Genomic DNA, 18968 nt, shown 5'->3' with positions numbered 1-18968 from the left:
ATCTCTGCAACTGATCCAGAATGCAGAAGTCAGAGTGGTCTTCAATGAGCTGAAGAAAGCCCACGTCACTCTTCTCTTCATCCTTTTGCACTGGCTATAAATAACCACTCTCATCAAATTCAAGCTACTGATGTTTGCCTACAAGACAACTACTGGCTTTTCTCCAATATACCTAAGCTTAGTAGTTCAGACTTATGTGCCCTCCAGAAGCTTGCGTTCTGCAAGTGAACGATGCCTCATGGTGCCGTCTCAAAGAGGCACAAAATCACTCTCAGTGACCTTTTCCTGGTCTATTCCCAGCGGGTGGTACAACTTGCCAACAACTTCTCAATTCAAGCAGCTGAGGCTACATCCACACGAAGCCAGGGCTTTCCCTATCCTATCTTTTTTCCCCCTTGTCTCAAGAAATATCTACGTCCACACAAAACTAACACAAAACGATGTAGTATACATGCCAGACCAGTATGTGTCACTGTAATTCTGCCACAGAGATACAATAAAAACAAAGAAGAAGACTTGGACTATGCGCATAAACCTTGTGCATGGTATACAAACGAACCTAGAACAATACATTTGTTAATCTGTGTTAATGTTAGTTAACAAAAAGACAATCGTTCAGTGTTTGTTCGTGATTTTATTGCTTTTACGTGACATAGCAGTGTCTGACTAGGGGCAAGACGTGGGCTGTTGACGTCATCGTTTCAGAAAATATACCGATTTGCTGTTCACGTGAAAATGCAAGGGTGGCATTTTTTCAGGTTTATCCACTCTGGGACCCGGTTTAAAAAAATATCGATTTTACTTTCCCAAAACGCCAGATCTGTGTGGTCGAAACGCCTATACGATACAAAATGTATGCGGATACAGCTAAAAGCATCTCCATGTCATTTTTGGAAAACATCTGAAAACATCTAAACATGTTTGTTTTTTTTGTCAGCAATTAATACTAGAACTTACCTATACTATTTTTCAAAATAATGTTAAATCTTGCTATGTGTTCTTTGCAAGACCAACTGAGACTTGTCACATCAATCGTTTACTGTTGCTCTCTTGTTGGTCTGATTGCCTCTATTGTTCTCCTCATTTGTAAGTCAATTTGTATAAAATAATAGTTATTGTACCACAAGTGCTGTCAACTTGTGTTGTAATTGGAATATTCCTTTAAGAGCCCCATATCAAGGGTGTACATTTCCATAAAGGACGGGATCCAGGTTGTTAAACTGTTTCTTGCTTTTTTTTTTCAAAGCCTGACAACCCTGTCATCATATTTCCATTAGGAAACACATCCCACAACTGCTGTCAAAAACATCAGCCATGTGCTCTTAGGCTGCAATGCTCAGACTCTGCTCTTGACCTTCAGGTGATCCAAAAGCAGTCATACACTGAAGCTTTTTTTACTTTAATTATGAATTACTAGAGAAACCAGCAGCAAATGGCAATCCATTCACCTGGCGATTAGGACAGGCTTTGTTGTGATTATAATGATTTTTTAAAGAGGTGACCTCAGGATTGTGGTTTATCCTGTGCTGTTTTGCAGGGCCTGTGTGCAAAATGTTTTCAGCTTAACCCAGACCCATTTGATTGCAAATCATGGAACTCTGAAACAGAGCTGTAGTTCACATGCACTGTACTATTACATCACTGACTTGCTGGGCATGAATGTTTCCACAGGTAATTGATTTTTGCAGTACTTACAAAAGATTGGTTTATTTGGTCTAGGCTACATTGCAGTTCTTTCAATGCTGCCCAAGTCTTGCTGCCCCCTTCTGTGTTGTTACTTTTTAATCATGAACCAAAATAAAGACTCAAGCATTAAATTATTCAGAAAAGGGGTTTAACATTAATTAGCATAAAAGGATACAGTACATTTTAGAACTCGTTTTTTGGGAGTTCATATTATAGCAGTTTATATGGTAATTTTGCATGTTATTTTACACATTTATGAGCGTGTGAATGAGTTCTGGTGCTATAACTATAATCTAGACGGCTAAATGAATATAATCTAATTTCTCTGTGAAAGAGCGTGACATTGTAGCTCAAAACGAATTGGTGAGGCAGCTATGTTGCCTACAGTGCAAAGAACAGCATGTAGTGTGAAAATGGCAAAAGCTCTGTTTTCTTATTTTATATTTAAGTTATACTAAAGATTTAAGACTACATAGCATATAGTAACAAAAAATGCATTTTAAAGTAAAAAATAAAGCATGCAGCATATATTGTTTGATATGATAGTCTATTTATCATCATTTAACTTAATCATTATCATATGCATACAGAATCTTTGATAACTATCTCAAATAGTGGCAAGCACAAAAGTCGAATAGACTGATTTTGACTTTTTTAATCTGTTCCTATTGTGAATTGATTAAGTAATGCAGTCTCTCACAAACCTTTTGGGTGGAAAAAATAATAATGTCAAATGCAGTAAAGTATGAAATGATCATCCAAGATGATCATCCTTATAGAGTTTTATGAGCTTTTAAAGAGAGCAAAAGGGAGAGAGGAGGAGGCATTACATAAGGTTCTGTATCGTTTTGGACTGAGCCTCTACATCAGTGTCACGTGTATGTTCCATGTTTTGAGTTCCTGTATGTCCTTATTTGGTCCTTCCTGTTCCTTCTTTAGGTTGATTTAATTCCAGGTGTTCCCCATCTGCTGTCATTGATCCCAGGTGTGTCTCGTCTTCCCATTGTCATGTTCTGTGTATAAATAGTGTTCCAGTTTTGAGTTCAGTTGTCTGCTGTTAAATGTCTTTTAGCTCCTGTATATGCCCGCTGATGATTAAATTCCATATTTGAAGAATTCTCCTGTGACTCCCCACTCCTTCCTTTGCCAGTCCCAAAACTCAGTCCTGTTCCAGCTCCTTGAAAGCGCTTTGCTGTGCCTACTCCTCCAGGGCACCCTCCAGTGCTACCCAGGTCCCCAGCTAAGCCCACGAAGGGCTCCTGTTCCAGAGTTATAGTTACAGTTATATATTATATATTTATGCTTTAAGCAGGTGCTTTTATCCAAAGCGACTTAGTGCATTCAGGCTATACACTTTTTCATGCCCAGCTTAATAGACAGGTGTTTAAAACAGAATGGCCTCTTAAAGTCATGCAGGCCTCTAACAGAAAGCCAAAAGTTTGGAGGTGGGTGTCATTTTTAACTCAAGAGATAATGCGTGAGTGAATGGGATGAATCTTAAAGTTATAGTTCCCTTTAAAAAACCAAAAAGAGAAACAAAATTCTGTCATTCACTCACCCTATTGTTATATTAAACCTGTATGACCATGAATAGCTATCAAATGCTATTAAATATGGGTCAAATACTAGCTAAAAGCTATCAGATGTCTATTCAAATTAATTAAGCTATTCATTTCTTAATAATAATAAAATAAAAAATCCTACTGACCCTAAACTTTTGAACAAGTGTTTCAGAATGTAGTCTAATATAAAAGCGCTAACATAACACCTAAATTGTCTGTAAAAAAAAACAAAAAAAAAACACTTATTTTTATTTTTCATTTCTGTTTTTTATTTTAAATAATATTAAGCAATGAAAATTTGTATTTCATGTTGTCTTTAAATCAAGTCCAAGTATGAAACCATGTTCTTTTTGGTATTTAGGTAAGTGTAAATATAAGATGGTTCACAATATTAGATTAGATTAGATCACAATATTGGCAAGTTGTGTTTCTTACCACATAAAGTGTTTTCCAATTAACTTCTTTATGGGAAACTTTTGACCACATTTCATAACATATTATTATCCTGCTGTGGGGTTTTGAGCTGTCATAACGCTGGCTTGGAGTATTAAGAAATGCTTGTCACATTAGTATGTGCTTTGGGTAGACATGGTTGAGTGTCATTCATCAGGACCAGACTGTGGAGAATCAAAAGCATCGATTGTTCACATATCTCCTGCAGGGACTGAGCAGATGAGCCACAGGATGCTGCAAAGGTATTATCATCAGGAGCTCTTCCCACGCGGTAATCTCAGGCGACACTAACCTGTCTCATTAACTAAATCATGCTGCTTTGCTACACAGCTCAACCATGATGCATTTCCAAAGTGGCGTGTTTTTATTTCATGGATTTACCTGGCAACCCAGACCAGCTAGTATGCTAATAGATGCTTTTCCAGCATCTACTTTGCCTCATTCTGTCCTTGTTTTCTCACTTCTCCCAGTAAGTGCCATTCACAGGCTACTGAGACTTGCTGTAATCAAGTTTGAAAGATGGGCTTGATTGAGAAGGGGCTCTTATGGGTGAATCTGATATGTAACCACCCACATCTGTGGCTGCCTCTCATTCAAATCCCTCAGAGACAGTGAGATGAGTCATTTTAATGTCGTCATCAACATGTTTCCATATAGATAATAACAATATATACATTTCTGTTGGTAAAATTATTATATAAAATGTATTTTCTTCTTGTAATTTTGTCTCAATAAAAGTGTTTGTCTCAATATAGTGTTTAATTTTTACTCCAGTGAAGTAAGCCAAATATAAAATGCTGTAAACAGCAGTATGGTTGACATTTGCAGCAAGCTCAAGGCAACACAGTGAGCATTCTCCGATCAAAGAAATTTGACCCTTTTGGTGCCCATTTTTCCATTAGGAAAGTGACACTTGAGTGTTCCTTGATCCTCACTTGATAGTTACTTTCAGGAATCCAATCAATGCTACTCTTTTAAATGTCCTTATTGATTATCTGCAGTGCAAATGTTGTCACAAATACATAACTTTGAAATAGAACCTTATTTAAAATACTTTGCTGAATTCAACAGAAACTACAAACATTTTAATAGTAACTGCAAGCCTTTTAAATGATATTAAAGAGAATTATCTTTTTTTTTTCTTTTGCCAAAATATACAGGTGAATCTCAATAAATTTATACGATAACTGTAGCCAAATTCCTTGACACGTCTGTATGCGTTGATCCCATCCTTAGTCTATTCCTTGTGAAGTTCACTCAAATTCTAGAATCAATTTTGCTTGACAATCCTTATAATGCTGGGTACACATCAAAAGATAATCGGGCTGATTTTGGGCTGATTTCCCCCCTTCCAACAATCCTAGCTATGTCCCCGGATTATCTTGATGGTTCTACAGATTACTTTATCAGATTTTGCCATGGTGTGAGGTGTGTTAAGTGTGTCCGAACCTGATCGGAAGAACGTCGGAGCAGTCCCGAATCGTAAATATTAAACGTTGAATATTTACTATCAGAAATCCTGATGTTTGGGGGGAACCCTGAGGACAAATGTGCGCATGCAAGATGATGGAAGACGGAAGCAGTCATGGCGCAGCACAAAGTGAAATTTCTGTCTGAAATTCCACGACTTCACCCAAACCCTTTTCTTTCTTTTTTCGCGAATTTTCTGTGAAAATCATTCAAAACAATATCATTGGATGTCTTCCTGTGTTCACAGTCGAGACTCTGGTTGAAAATCTGTTCATGTGTGAGGTGCTGTCTTTTTCACATCATGGCACACCACACACTATAGGAGCAAAACAGTTAAATCTAGGATTTTTTATCCTCATGTTTGTGGTCTATCTATAAGGTTGCGGTTCTCTCGGTTGGTTGTGCATCTTTTTCTTCCACATTTTTTTTTTGCACTTAACTTTCTGTTAACATGCTTGGATACAGCACTCTGTGAACAGCCAGCTTCTTTGGCAATGAATGTTTGTGGCTTACTCTCCTTGTGAAGGGTGTCAATGATTGTCTTCTGGACAACTTTCACATCAGCAGTCTTCTCCAGGATTTTGTAGCCTAGTGAACCAAACTGAGAGACCATTTTGAAGACTCAAGAAACCTTTGCAGGTGTTTTGAGTTGATTAGCTGATTGGCATGTCACCATATTCTAATTTGTTAAAATGGTGAATTGGTGGGTTTTTGTTAAATGTGAGCCAAAATCATCACAATAAAAAGAACCAAAGACTTCAACTACTTCAGTCTGTGTGCACTGAATTTATTTAATGCATGAGTTTCACAATATGAGTTGAATTACTGAAATAAATTAACTTTTCCATGACATTCTAATTTATTGAGATGCACCTGTATTTCAAATAAATGCTATACATATTGCTAACAGAATGCCTCAATGAATTTTTCTTCAATATAGAAAATAGGTTTGCTTATAAACCTTATAAAATATATATTAACTTTTTTCTCGTCTCTATTAAGTCGCTTATGCTTGATAAGGAAGCAGGTATTTCATCAAAAATATTGTAAAAGCAATAATATTGTGAAATATTACTGTAACAAAAAACCCACTATGTCCTGGTTTCACAGACCGGATTTAGGTTAAGCCTGGATAAACATGTTTTAGAAAAAAGCTTATTTGTGTGCATCTTGAGACAAAACAAAGGCGCTGAGATATTTTAAGATCTGTCAGTGAAAGTTCCTTTCAGTTAAAACCGCTCAGACTCCGCTCAGCTGCATTTTAGTCTGTGACTAGGCTTGAGTCTTGTCTGTGAAAACCGGGAATATGAATATATTTTAAAATGTAATTTATTTCTGTGTCTGTAAAGTTGAATTTTCAGAAGCCATTACTCCAGTACCTTCAGTGTAACACAATCCTATAGATATCATTCTGATATGCTTTTAATGTGCTAATATTCTAATCATTCTGATTTGGGACTATGCTCTACCACTTGAGCTTGAATTAGTATTTCCTTGTCTGATGCTTTGTTTTAATATTAACTGCAACAAAACCTTCCAAATTCCTGTTTTCTTTCACATGATCTTGTGAAATAATGTGCCTGAGCTTGTCATGTTTCTTTAGAAAACGATTACAGACACTTCCCAAATTGAAGACTGGTTCACCAGCTTTCCTTCTGTGTGGGAGGGTACTGTGATAACCTAATAAGAACTCGGCACAGTGTTTTGACAGATTATGACATACGTAAGTGCCCTTTGGGATGGGGCCAACACTAGGCCCCATCCTAAAAAGAGCTCTCTAGTGAGTGCTGCTGATTGTTCTGAAATAGAGTGAAGAGCGTCTCTCAGAAAGATAAGGCATGACATCCATTAACTTCATTTAATGGCATTCACTCTCATTAAGCATCGATACATGGCTTTGTTGTGATGATGATCTTTTTCTCAGGGATGGTCCTGCTGTCCGTTGGAATAGAACGCTTAACCTATTTTAAGCAATAAGGATGGGTTGGCAAAATTATAAAATGAATGTTTTGAAATGTTAAATATTGGATTAGACTATTAGATATACAAATAGCCTACATTTATTAGATTAGACCAAAGAATGACCAACGATTCCTTATTGAAACTCTTGCGGGGCAGAAAGGTGTGAGTCTGTGGGATATATCTCATTTTGTCCTCTAAACAATATGTAGCATTTTATCTGTATTGATTTAGGGTTTAGAGGTGAACTTCCTGGCTGGCAGTGTTCTCTGTCTACAGCCAGGATCGCTCTTGGGACTCAGGCCAACACTCATCGACCCATTAACAACAGTTTATGCCAAAGACTCATGTTTTAGCCACTAGGTAGAGAGCATTAAACGAAGTGGAGTGCTTTCATGGGAAGAGAGGGGAAATAAGTCTCACGTGGTAATGGATGGGATGACTATAGAGTGTTTTTCGGGACAATGAGGGTGTGTCCTCGTGTTGCACAGCTGTATGTTTTGTTTGACACGGCTGATGATGTACAAGCAGTCTCTTTATACTCGAAATGAAGTGGCTTTGCTTTATTTTAGCAGTGTTGTGTTGTCGTGGGCTCACAGGAGTCGGGGGCTGGCTTTGATTGTTTATTTATAGTTACTGTATGCATTAAATGTCTCCAAAGTAACGGAGATCTCGCCTCCTACACGACACGTGCAAAAAAAAGAGCGTTGAGTGCCACAGAGCAGTGATGACAACATGCAATCTCCAGAGCAGAGAACGCTACCTAATCTCATTACGCTCCCTCTCTCCTGCAAAACCACGAGCTGTTTTCATCAGTGCTGGGATTATTTATAGACTGTAGGTGCGAGCTTGTATATTCCAAAGGCCTCCACCGATGCTTAGATGCCTGCGTAACCAGAGGAGGAACGAGAACAGATGTTCCCATCACAATCGAAAGGACCATTTCTGTGGCTGAACTATAATATAAATAGACATGGAATAAATAAATTTAGCCTATGATTTGTGCGAACTGGGTACTTAGTGCATTTAGTAATGTGAGCAATAGACGTAGGTGTGTGTTTACACCTGTTGTGATTAACAGTTTGGATAGAATGTGATACTACAATGCTTAAAAAAAGCTGTAAAATAACCAGATCAAGCCTAATGGTGGATCGAAATAAAAGTTGATTTCTGGTTTACTACATTGAGTGGTTTAATTAATGATGGCTTTGAAATAGACTACTGTTCGAAAGTTTGGAATAAGATTTTTTTGTAAGGACGTCTCTTATGCTTACCAAGGCTGCATTTATTTGATCAAAAAATTCAGTAAAAGCAGTAATATTTAAAAATATTATTATTTTAATGTAATTTATTTATGTGAAAATTATTTCTGAAGTAATGGCTGCTGAAAATTCAGATTTACCATCACAATAAATAACATTTTAAAATGCATTAGTATTAATAAAATATATTGTAATAATATTTCACAGTATTACTTCAGTTATTTATTACAAATAAATTAAGCCTTTTGTTGCATATAAGAGATGTATTTTAAAACATTTAAAAATCTTAATTATTCCAAACCTTTGACTGGTAGTGCATACAACGATTATGATCAGGAATGAGCTATACTGAGAAATATTAAACCTAAAAGGATATTACAAAAATGGTGTTGATAAATGTGTAAATGGTGTTCATATATGTACAAAACATTCTTTGCTGCTTTTCTGGGCTGTGTTAATGCTGTATCTTGTCAATATGGGCACTGAATTAAAAGTGAAGCAAGTCTAGAATGTAGATACAGTTTAAGCTAACTAGACACACTCTTTCTTCTCTCTTCCTGTAGATTGAGGACATCATCACACGCCTCCAAGATGAAACTGAAGGTGTGCCCGTCAGAACGGTCAAGAGCTTCCTGTCCAAGATTCCCAGCGTTGTTACAGGTAAACTGGCAGAAGTGGGACAGTTTGTGTCTAAACTGGTATGTGATTTGATAGACCTTAACTATGTGGGTTTTTCAATGGCTGTTGCTATCATACAGTATGTGTGTTTTTCTCTTATTATTAGCGTTCATACATGAATGAATAATATATTATGTAAGCTAAAGTGTTTCATAATAGGTTCACACTAGTCTTCATCTGATGTGAATGTATTTTAATTTTAATAAATAGATATTTATTTACAGTTAGGGTAGCGGGAGTTGAGAGGACACCTTTTTAAAATAGCAGTTTTCTTATTTCAGTTAATGATGCTTTCAAAAATAAGTTCTTCAAAGTTATATCAGTGTCAGTGCTGCTAAAATATTTACAGGGTTGTGTTTAGTTGCTGTTTGCCAGGGAATTTCATAGATCAGAGGGTGGATCAGGAGCCCTACGCCCCTGTGCTCTCCACCGATCCTACGAACCACTTTCACAGATTCACTGATTCCTTTAGTGTGTGATAAGGGATGCTAGAAGAACAGTTAATTGTCCTTTAATGGATGCCTGCAGGCCCTCATGCGGATAACTAATGTGAAAGTCATGACATTTGCCAAGTATGGTAACCCATACCCATACCAACTGTGATGATTCTGATTTTCATCAAGGCTTTGAGAAGTGAATGTAATTTATGCATACATTTGCATGTGAAAATAAGGTGGTATGTTTCCATGTTTTAAACTTTAGGTTCTGACATTGTTCAGTGGATGATGAAGAACCTTATCATAGATGATCCTGGTAGGTGTTGATATGAAGAAAGATACACGTCTTATTGATGAATGTGAATTGCTTTCATGCATTCATTTCTGTATTTACAGCGGAGGCCATTCACATCGGCAGCCTGATTGCCGCCCAAGGCTACATATTCCCCATCTCTGATCACGTTCTCACCCTCAAGGATGATGGGACGTTATACCGCTTTCAGGTGAGCTTATCCATCTACCATCAACCAAATGAAAGTCACGTGGATTGTATCCTGGCAGCTGTGGTTTCCAGGATGTGATCTTGTTTCACTTCAGCACTGATGAGATTCTGAATCTACTGTGGAAATCACACCTAAGACACACTATGAAGAAGCTCCACTGACCTTTACACCTACTGAGCAAATAGGACAGTGTTTGATCAGTGCAGCGGCCTTTATTAAGCCCTTCTCTATACGGGCAGTACATTACTGAGATTTATTTAGCATACTATATATATGCACAACCTGAAAGAAATTAGTACTTTTATTCAGCAAGGATGCATTTTGCCTCAAATGGATCAGTAAGACAGTTTAGTGTAAAAATTTATTTTTCAAATAAATTCTGTTCTTTTGATCTTAAAAAAATGTTTCATGGTTTATACAAAAAATATGATGCAGCACTGTTTTCAAAATAGAAATAATAAAAAATGTTTCTTGAGCTGCAAATCAATATTAGAATGATTTCTGAAGGATCATGTGGTACTATAAATTTTAAAATATATTCCATTGGAAAACAGTTATTTTAAACAATTTTTTTATAATACTGTATTTACAGTATTTTTTGATCAAATAAATGCAGCCATGGTGAGACTTGTTTAAAAAACATTCATATAAACCTCAGACTTTTGAACAGTAGTGTGTTATGTTTATTGTTTATTGCTATACTTTTACAGTCTGTCATTTCATTTGGAAATGATTGCAACACTGAACAGATTCTCTTCAGACAAAGATATCTGTAATACCTGGATAAAACTATCAATTTGCATTCCCATTCATCTCAACGGCAGTAGCTCAGCTGGAGCTTGACAGTGTGATTTGAAATCTGCTATCTTTACTCATAGACACTCACTGATCCACCATGTTTACCATGTCAATCTGGAATTCGTCTTTAAAGTGCCCTCCAAAAAAAATAAAAAATCACTCACATGCAATCATCTCCTAAAATACAGTGAAATGTAAGGTGCATGTGTAATGGTTATGCATCAGTATTCCATTACAGTACTAAAGAATCATGTTTAATTAATATAGTCTCAACATCAACCTCCAAACCAACTGTAATTTATCCAGAGTTTTATAAGAAAAGTCAAATTCTCAAATAATGGCATTAGGCTATCTTTCCAACAAGCCACAGTATCAATGAATAAATCTGAGCTTCTTTTGTACATTCATTAATTACTCAGGAGGGAATTAGAGTTTCTGTTTCTCTGGAGTATGGCTCATCAGCTCATTGCCTGACGATAATGATCTCAATGCACCATCATTTGCTTCGTGCCGCCTGCAGTCATTTCAACTGGCTCCAGAAGCGCAAGAGAGTTAGTTACAAATGTTGTTAATAGCTCTTATAACATAAATATGTTCATATAATAACTGCACGGCACAGAATCATTTCAGCTATTGCTTTGGCTAGTAAGAAGGAGGCAGACTCTGTATCTAAATTTGCCCTAACCCTAACCCTAACACCCCCACTCCCCACTATCCAACACTGCATTTAGTATGACAGCATTGCTTGATTTCAAACATTTTTATTAACAGAAACTGTATATTAAGGTAATTAACCATGAGTCATTTTGTAATACCAGAATACTTCTAAGGATATTATTATGCACCAATATTCTACAAGTGTACAAGTAAATTTAGGCATCATAACATTTTTTATGGACCGTTTCATCAGGCGCACACGCCTGGCCCGAAGTTAACTTCCGGTCTGTGTTTGTTTATTAGTCTGGCTATGGCACCATCTACAAATGCTGTTAAAGTTTAGGTGATGATTAGACTGAAGTTGGGCTCAGGTGGTTGTGCTGTGGGATGTGTTTCCCATACATTTATGTCTATAGTATAAAAAAGGAATTTCATGGTGAGATGTGCTAAATATTACATTTAACAGTGTTATTAAATGAGCAGTGTATTTACAGAAATGAGCAGCATGACTGAATGTATTTTGGCTTGAATAAGTTTGTTCATACTCCAAACTCTGCCTACTCAATTTTCCAATTGTACAAAACTCAAGAGTAGTGATCTCTCTCCTTCTCACCCAGGCTCCATACTTTTGGCCCTCTAATTGCTGGGAGCCAGAGAACACAGACTACGGTAAGAGATGGACCCTGCTGGGCAGACTCAAAGTGACGCAAGAGCACACAGAGCTTTACCGTAGATGCTTTTTCAGAGAGCTCACATAACTCATAATGTCCCAGAGATGCTGGACGCCCCATGTTCAACCCACAGTCTGCTTTCAAAAGAGTTATTCCGGGTTGAACAGGCGAACAGTCAGACTGCAGAGCATTAGCATGTACAGTATGACATATGTATGACAATTTGTTGACTGTAGGCGGATGTTCACTCATGGTCAATGGTGACTTATTCATAGTTCCTACTTTCTGTAAACTGGCCAAGCAGAGACGATAGATGCAGAGGAAAATACTAAATCCCATCAAGGGCTTACACTGGATGTGTGTGCTTGTGTAGGGCTAGGATTAAACATGACTGTTGATAAGGCCAAGTCTCTTATGGCCTCTTGTCTGTTTTCTCTCTCCTATGTCTGTCTCTTTCTCTCTCTGTTGCCTGTCACAGCCATCTATCTGTGCAAGCGGACCATGCAGAACAAGACTCGGCTGGAGCTGGCGGACTATGAGGCGGTAAGTGACCCACTGCGATGACAGTCGACAGAGAAAATAGAAGCAAATGGAAATAAATTTAAGGAACATAATCAATATATGTGGGCTAATATGCAGCAAAAGCATCCCAGTTCGGATTCTCACAGGTATTAACAGATACGTCTCATTATATTATACCTGAAAACAACAATTGTGAGCCCTTATCATTGAGAATTAAAGGTGAAGTATGCTATTTTTTTAATGATACTTTCTGTTGTCCTTGCTTAATGTGCAGAGGTACAGTAACTATAAAAAAACATTTAGTTCTGAACTTTTTGTTGTTGTTTTTGTTCTTGAAAAGTCACTTGACGTAGCCCTTCACTAGTGACTATCCTGAGCTGGGACGTCAAAGTCAGCATGCTTTATGCTTTCCAAAAATATTGGTCACTTGTAAAACTGATATTATACTATAAAGAAAAAAATCTATATACTATTTATAATTTATTTATATAAAAGAAAGAAAACAAATAAGAAATGTTACAGGAAAATATATCTTTTTTTATTTTTTAAATGTAAAATCTTAGGTAAAATTTTGGGTTTGTTACATTAAAAAATGTTCTGAAGTCTCTTTTGCTCACCAAGGATGCAATCGATTGATCAGATTACAGTTAAAAACCATAATATTATGAGTTATCATTACAATTTGAAATAACAGTTTTATATTTTATTTCTTTCTTTCACTCCGTTATCTTTGTTTCTCTCATTCAGGAGAATCTAGCGAGACTACAAAGGGCTTTTGCCAGAAAGTGGGAGTTCATCTTCATGCAGGCTGAGGCACAGGTCAAGTAAGTGCTGTTGTCAGGACAACTACGCAAACACTAGCTCTCACTCGTACCTGCTCTCTTCTCTGTTGAAGACACATCTACCCTTTGTTTTCAGCCCACATACATTCACGCAAAGACATACTGTATATACTCAAGCTCTCATTATGATATGATAATATTGCTGAAGTGCAGTTGTTAGGGGCAAGATGTATTTGCATGCGCGTTTGATTTGGAGTGGTCCTCAGTGATTAAAGCAGTCTGTCGCTCTTTAAACATCGGCTGAAGAGCCTCATCTGATGGCCGAGGGCTGCAAACACAAGTCAGTCCTGCTCTGATTTTTGATCATCGGTCTGTCTCCATCATCACACTGTCTCCAGTACCCTTTTTATGACGAAAACCCCAATTTTGGGGAGAGCAAGAACAGAAGAGAAAGCGAGATGAATGAAAGTGTCTCAGGGCTCAAAAGCAGAATCAGTGAGAGACAGAGGAGTGATGCAGCAAATGTCAGTTACGTAAGAGTGAAGCGGCAGGAATGGAAATGAATTAGCTATGCTCGCAGGCAGGTTGCAACTTTGATGAGCGCAAGGGCTTTGCTCTTTGTCTGTTTTAACGTGTGAGGCAAGACGAGTGTGTGTGTGGATTGGGAAGGTTTCTTGCTCTTTGTTTAATATTAATATCTTTGTGTTTCTTTGATTTTGTAGGATCGACAGGAAAAAAGACAAAACGGAGAGAAAGATTCTGGATAGTCAAGAGAGAGCCTTCTGGGATGTTCATCGTCCCGTGGTGTGTGAGGGGTGGATCCAGCGTGGGACGGGTTTCTGTGTTTGCATCTTGTTTGAATTTAATAGGTCAAATTTGCTTACTGTAAAAATGGAAATACTTAATGTTTGGAAAATCTACACCATCAAATCTGCACTGTTCTCCACTGGTCCTTCAGATTTGAGCAAATGTGTGTGTTTCATACGGAAAACTTTTTTTTTTTTTTTATCTTGTAATATTTTTAGGACATTTCAGTACATTAAACTATTCTGTAACACTTTAAAATAATGTTTAATATTTAAACTAGTAATGAACAGCATTCGTTAATTTAACTTATAGCATGATTGTAGTGGAAAATGTACTTATCAACAATTTTTTATATGGCTGATTTACAAGTGGTTGTGATTCACAGCCTGGGTGTGTTAACACCACAGAGATGGACATCAGGAAGTGTCGTCGCCTGAAGAATCCTCAAAGGGTGAAAAAGGTGCTTATGCTCTATAAGTGTGCGTGCTTTATGTGCAGAGGGTGTCTGATTGTATTGTGACCCATCTCCCTCTCCGTCTCTGTGTCGCAGTCAGTGTACGGGGTAGTGGATGACACACAGACTCAGAGTCCGGTACACATACCCTCACTGCAGAGCAACAAGGGCACCAGAGAGGACGTAGAGAAAGAGGTGTGTGCGAGCGAGGGTGTGAATTTGATCCCTGACAGCCTCACAGGGCTATTAATGTTTAGCTCAATCACTCACATGCTCAAGTAGAGATGCAGTGAGTAAGGCTATTCTTCTTCTTTCAGATTCTGTTCTTGAACACTCAGTTGGATCGACACTGTATGAAAATGTCCAAAGTCGCTGATACGTAAGCTCTCTTTCTTGATCTGTCCATGAAACTCAAATTTTTCTCAGCAAATATGTATGCTTGCAAATAATAATGGGTTAATTAAACCTCATCTCCCCCATACCTATAACAAAAGTGTCCCTCAGGGTCAAAATGACCCGATGGCCAAAAATGACACTAATTAAATTGTTGGTCCAGAAAGCTTATATTGGTGCATTAAAAAAAAAAATCTAAATATTTATGTAGGTTTTTCTATTATTTTTGTATTTATTTTTAATATTTATATATTACATTTTGGATGTTTATAAGAAACTAACAGCAAGTAAGCAACTTTTTTAAACAGTATTTCAGCTAAAAAAAAAAAAAAACATAAGAGACAATTCCATACTAATAAAAATAATAATAGTTATTATAATTATAATTTAATACATTAATCGAAGAATGAGCCTAATATCGTCTATCGGCACAACCCTATTGGGCAAATTAAGGGGCTTCAAATTGGTTGATAACATTCAAATATATATATTGAGTCATAAAAAAAAAATCTGGATTTTGTGAAAAAAATTTAATTGCACTGAATTATATCCGAAACATATGGTTAGTCATAACTACTCATAAATATGTAACTAATATATATTTTAAAATCTAACAATGATTGGTCTCCACCAAATCACTCTAACTGAACGGTTTTAAGTAAAAATTGCAAAATGACAGTAATATCACAGCAGAAACATCAAATGTGTTATAATGATTGTCTATGGGAGTGTTTGTGCATTTGTGTGTGTGTGTGTGTCTTTGAGTGTTTCCTGCCTTGGGGTAATTCTGCAGTCTCAGCCCTTCGTTTGGGTATAAATCTTTACTGTACTGTTTCAGATTTTGTATATGAAAAGAAAAAAAATAAAATGTAGTAAAAAATGCAGTTTTCTCTTCAATTCTATCCATTCCTATGTGTGGGCCAAAAATTACCCGCGAGGGACACTTTTGTTTTACTTTTTTATTGCACCAATTTAAACTCCTCAAATGTAAACTCCTCCTAGTGTTTTAGTAAAAAAAAAACTTTATGTGCAATTTATTCGCCAAATTATGGGACCTTTAAAAATACTGAAAAGTCGGTTGTAAACATTTTCACAAATTTTACAAGGTTCCATCTGCCATTTTTGTCAAAATTTAGTTATTTACATATTCTTACATAAGATGTGTACATTTTAGGACTGATCTATGAAAGAGGCTTGCTCTCCTTACCACAGAACACTATATGGAATGCAAAAACTTCAGTAACCTCAGTTTCTCGAAACTGCTCAGAATGGAGATACAACCTTATAATTCCAAGGTGATGAGTTATTGCAATTGAGTAATTGGCAGTAACTATAAAGATTAAACAATAATACGAAAACTAAAATTGTGTCAACATATTTTATTCATTCTTATAAAATGACTCATTATGTGTATCTTTAAATACAAGATGCCATGCAGTATAAATTTCATTCACAACAAAGAGTTACATTATAAGCTGTATGTGTTTGATTCATTTAAAAGAACTCACTTATTCAAGTGATTCATTCGGGAATCAGACTACACTTGTTGTGCTGCATGTTTTTTATGAACTAAACAAAAGCAGGCTCATAAGAGTCATTGATTTGGGAACTGAATCAAAGTAAGTTTCAATCTATAGGGTTTCAGTTTCAGGCAGGGTTGCGCTGCCAACAAATGAGTTGTGTGGGAATTCTGTCAGAGTATTTTAGGACAGTGTACCGCTCACTTTGGCGGAGGAATGCATATGAGAAAACAGTTCATTTGGTTCCAATAATGAAAAACAGACAAAAATACAATATGGAATATAAACATGATTTCAACTCATTTTTTGCAGATTGATGAGCTACACAGAGCAGTATCTTGACTATGACCCCTTTTTGACAATACCAGAGCCAGCCAACCCCTGGACCAGTGATGATGTCACATTCTGGGAACTAGAGGCCAGGTATAAAAACCTAAATATGACATATTTCTTTATAGATTCCTCTCTTCTGTAGTCTAGTTTTCATTAGATGAAAGGGAGAAGGGATCAGATGTCTGTATTTCTTTGTAACTGCTGCTGAGGAAATTGATTAAGTCGCTCATTTTTTTAAAGTCGCATTTATCAAGAAGTTCTGATCTGTTTTGTTGTCCAGCTTCTTTTTGGTTTTATTTTGAAAAACTCTTATCTCGGGATACAGAGAACGGTCAAAGCACTGCAAATGCGTGTACATATAATGTATGAGGACTGTAGAGCATTTTAAACAATTTAGAAATCCCAGCCAGGATGTGTTTGGGGAAAAAGGATTTATGGTCACCCTAGAAAAACTCTATTTGCGAACACAGAACCATGAAGTTGAGAGTGTGAGGAGGGAAAGTGTCATGTCTCCACATTAACAGTGACTACTCTGATTGCTGGAGCTCTTTTTAGGATTGTGACTACTGTAGTACCTTGTTCTGAATATCTCAAGTAGTTTTAAGTCCGCTGAAGTCCTTATGTTGTTTTGAATTCGATAAAACACAGCCCGTTCCTCCATCTCCACTTGCCTGAGCCGTTCTCACAGCTCCTCACAGATGCCCTGACGGGAATTAAGGAATACCTCATCCTAGTGTTTCATTTCTGGGTTTCTTTCTTTACATCTGATCACATTGTTGTCATTTAATTAAGCAAAAATGAGTTCGACTAATTTACCTTATCATATTAATTAACAGTTGTTGGAATTAGGTTTTCAAAATGATTAGCATTCCTGTGTTGGTTTTCATATTGTTACTTATTCAAACACTAATTTACAAGATATTATTAGACGTGATTAAGTGATCTTATGTACACACACACACACACAGTCTCTTTCTCTTTTTGTTTTCAGTCTCGTCTGGTTAATATGACAAACGATGGTTTATTGTGTTGTCAAAGCATTAGCTGCTGTCAGTAGATCTTGCAAAGAACAATGTAAGTTAAATAAATAAAATACTGTCGTTCTCTTTCTATCTCTCTGTCTCAGTAAGGAGCCGAGTCAACAGCGAGTAAAGAAGTGGGCTTTCTCATTGGACGAGGCTTTAAAGGACCCAGTGGGCCGTGAGCAGTTTCTTAAATTCCTGGAGTCCGAATTCAGCTCCGAGAACCTGCTGTGAGCTTCCCATCAACATATTCCTCTGTCCTCCGTTCATTTGCACTTCTGTGACATTTTCCCCCTCCTACTCATTCCTCTCTCTTAACCACCCACTCCACTTTTAATGACTCGCACAAAATGTAGCAGAACAGGACAAGCAAAAGGTCAGACCTCAAGCTTTAATATCACTGATGAGAAAGAGCGAGTAAATTCACTGACGGTACATGATCATTACAACCTCTAAAGCCTGATCGCTGATGCATTGTGATAAGTTACTGCAAACCTCGGGCGTCGTGGGGCAAATGAGGCAGTGGTGGGCCCCAGGAGATGCCCAACCAGGACAGCATGGCCCGAAGGGAGCTGCAGAGATAACGCAGGTCACTGGAGCTGTAAAGTGACTGAGCAAGAGATAAAACGCTGCTTGTCTCAATCCATCTCTCATCTTTCTCTTTCTCTTGTATCTCCACGTATCCCCCAGCTAGGCATCTAATAGCCTCTGTGGGGGCTGTCTTATGTTTGCCAGTCTGTGAGGAGAGTGAAAGTGATGTGTCCTCTTGACTGCCTGACTCTCCCCTGAGCCCATTAGGGCCTAAACCACTTCTACACTGCAGAGATCTATAGAGCTACAGAGCAAGTATGATATGAGGGTAGAAGGAGTGACTGGGTGATTGCTTTCCTCTATCTCTGTCTATCTGTTACGGCGAGTGCTGTGCCTGTACTGACTTCCATAATTAACCCAGTGTTTGTTACTGAGGAGTTTGGGAATGTAGTGATGTAAAGAGGGCCC

General features: G+C 37.3%; 1 protein-coding gene across 3 annotated transcripts in view; it reads left to right on the top strand.

Moving 5' to 3' along the window:
* The window catches only part of LOC113063069 (regulator of G-protein signaling 6-like), a 58863-nt gene that overhangs the window by 35557 nt on the left and 4338 nt on the right, over window positions 1-18968 (top strand). For all 3 annotated transcript variants that reach the window (XR_003278625.1, XM_026233231.1, XM_026233230.1), the window contains exons 3-14: window positions 8956-9052; window positions 9773-9823; window positions 9904-10010; window positions 12083-12134; window positions 12615-12679; window positions 13406-13482; window positions 14163-14244; window positions 14633-14707; window positions 14798-14896; window positions 15019-15080; window positions 16927-17037; window positions 18074-18199. Coding sequence is in view for 2 of the 3 variants with exons in the window: in XM_026233231.1 (XP_026089016.1) it covers window positions 8956-9052; window positions 9773-9823; window positions 9904-10010; window positions 12083-12134; window positions 12615-12679; window positions 13406-13482; window positions 14163-14244; window positions 14633-14707; window positions 14798-14896; window positions 15019-15080; window positions 16927-17037; window positions 18074-18199 (1004 nt within the window). In the remaining variant the exon portion in view is untranslated. The remainder of the gene's footprint in view (window positions 1-8955; window positions 9053-9772; window positions 9824-9903; window positions 10011-12082; window positions 12135-12614; window positions 12680-13405; window positions 13483-14162; window positions 14245-14632; window positions 14708-14797; window positions 14897-15018; window positions 15081-16926; window positions 17038-18073; window positions 18200-18968) is intronic.

Source organism: Carassius auratus, chromosome 45 (genome assembly GCF_003368295.1).
Source record: "Carassius auratus strain Wakin chromosome 45, ASM336829v1, whole genome shotgun sequence".
Taxonomy (NCBI): Eukaryota; Metazoa; Chordata; class Actinopteri; order Cypriniformes; family Cyprinidae; genus Carassius; species Carassius auratus.
The sequence above is the reverse complement of the archived record's forward strand: the minus strand, read 5'-3'. Positions and strand labels throughout refer to the sequence as shown.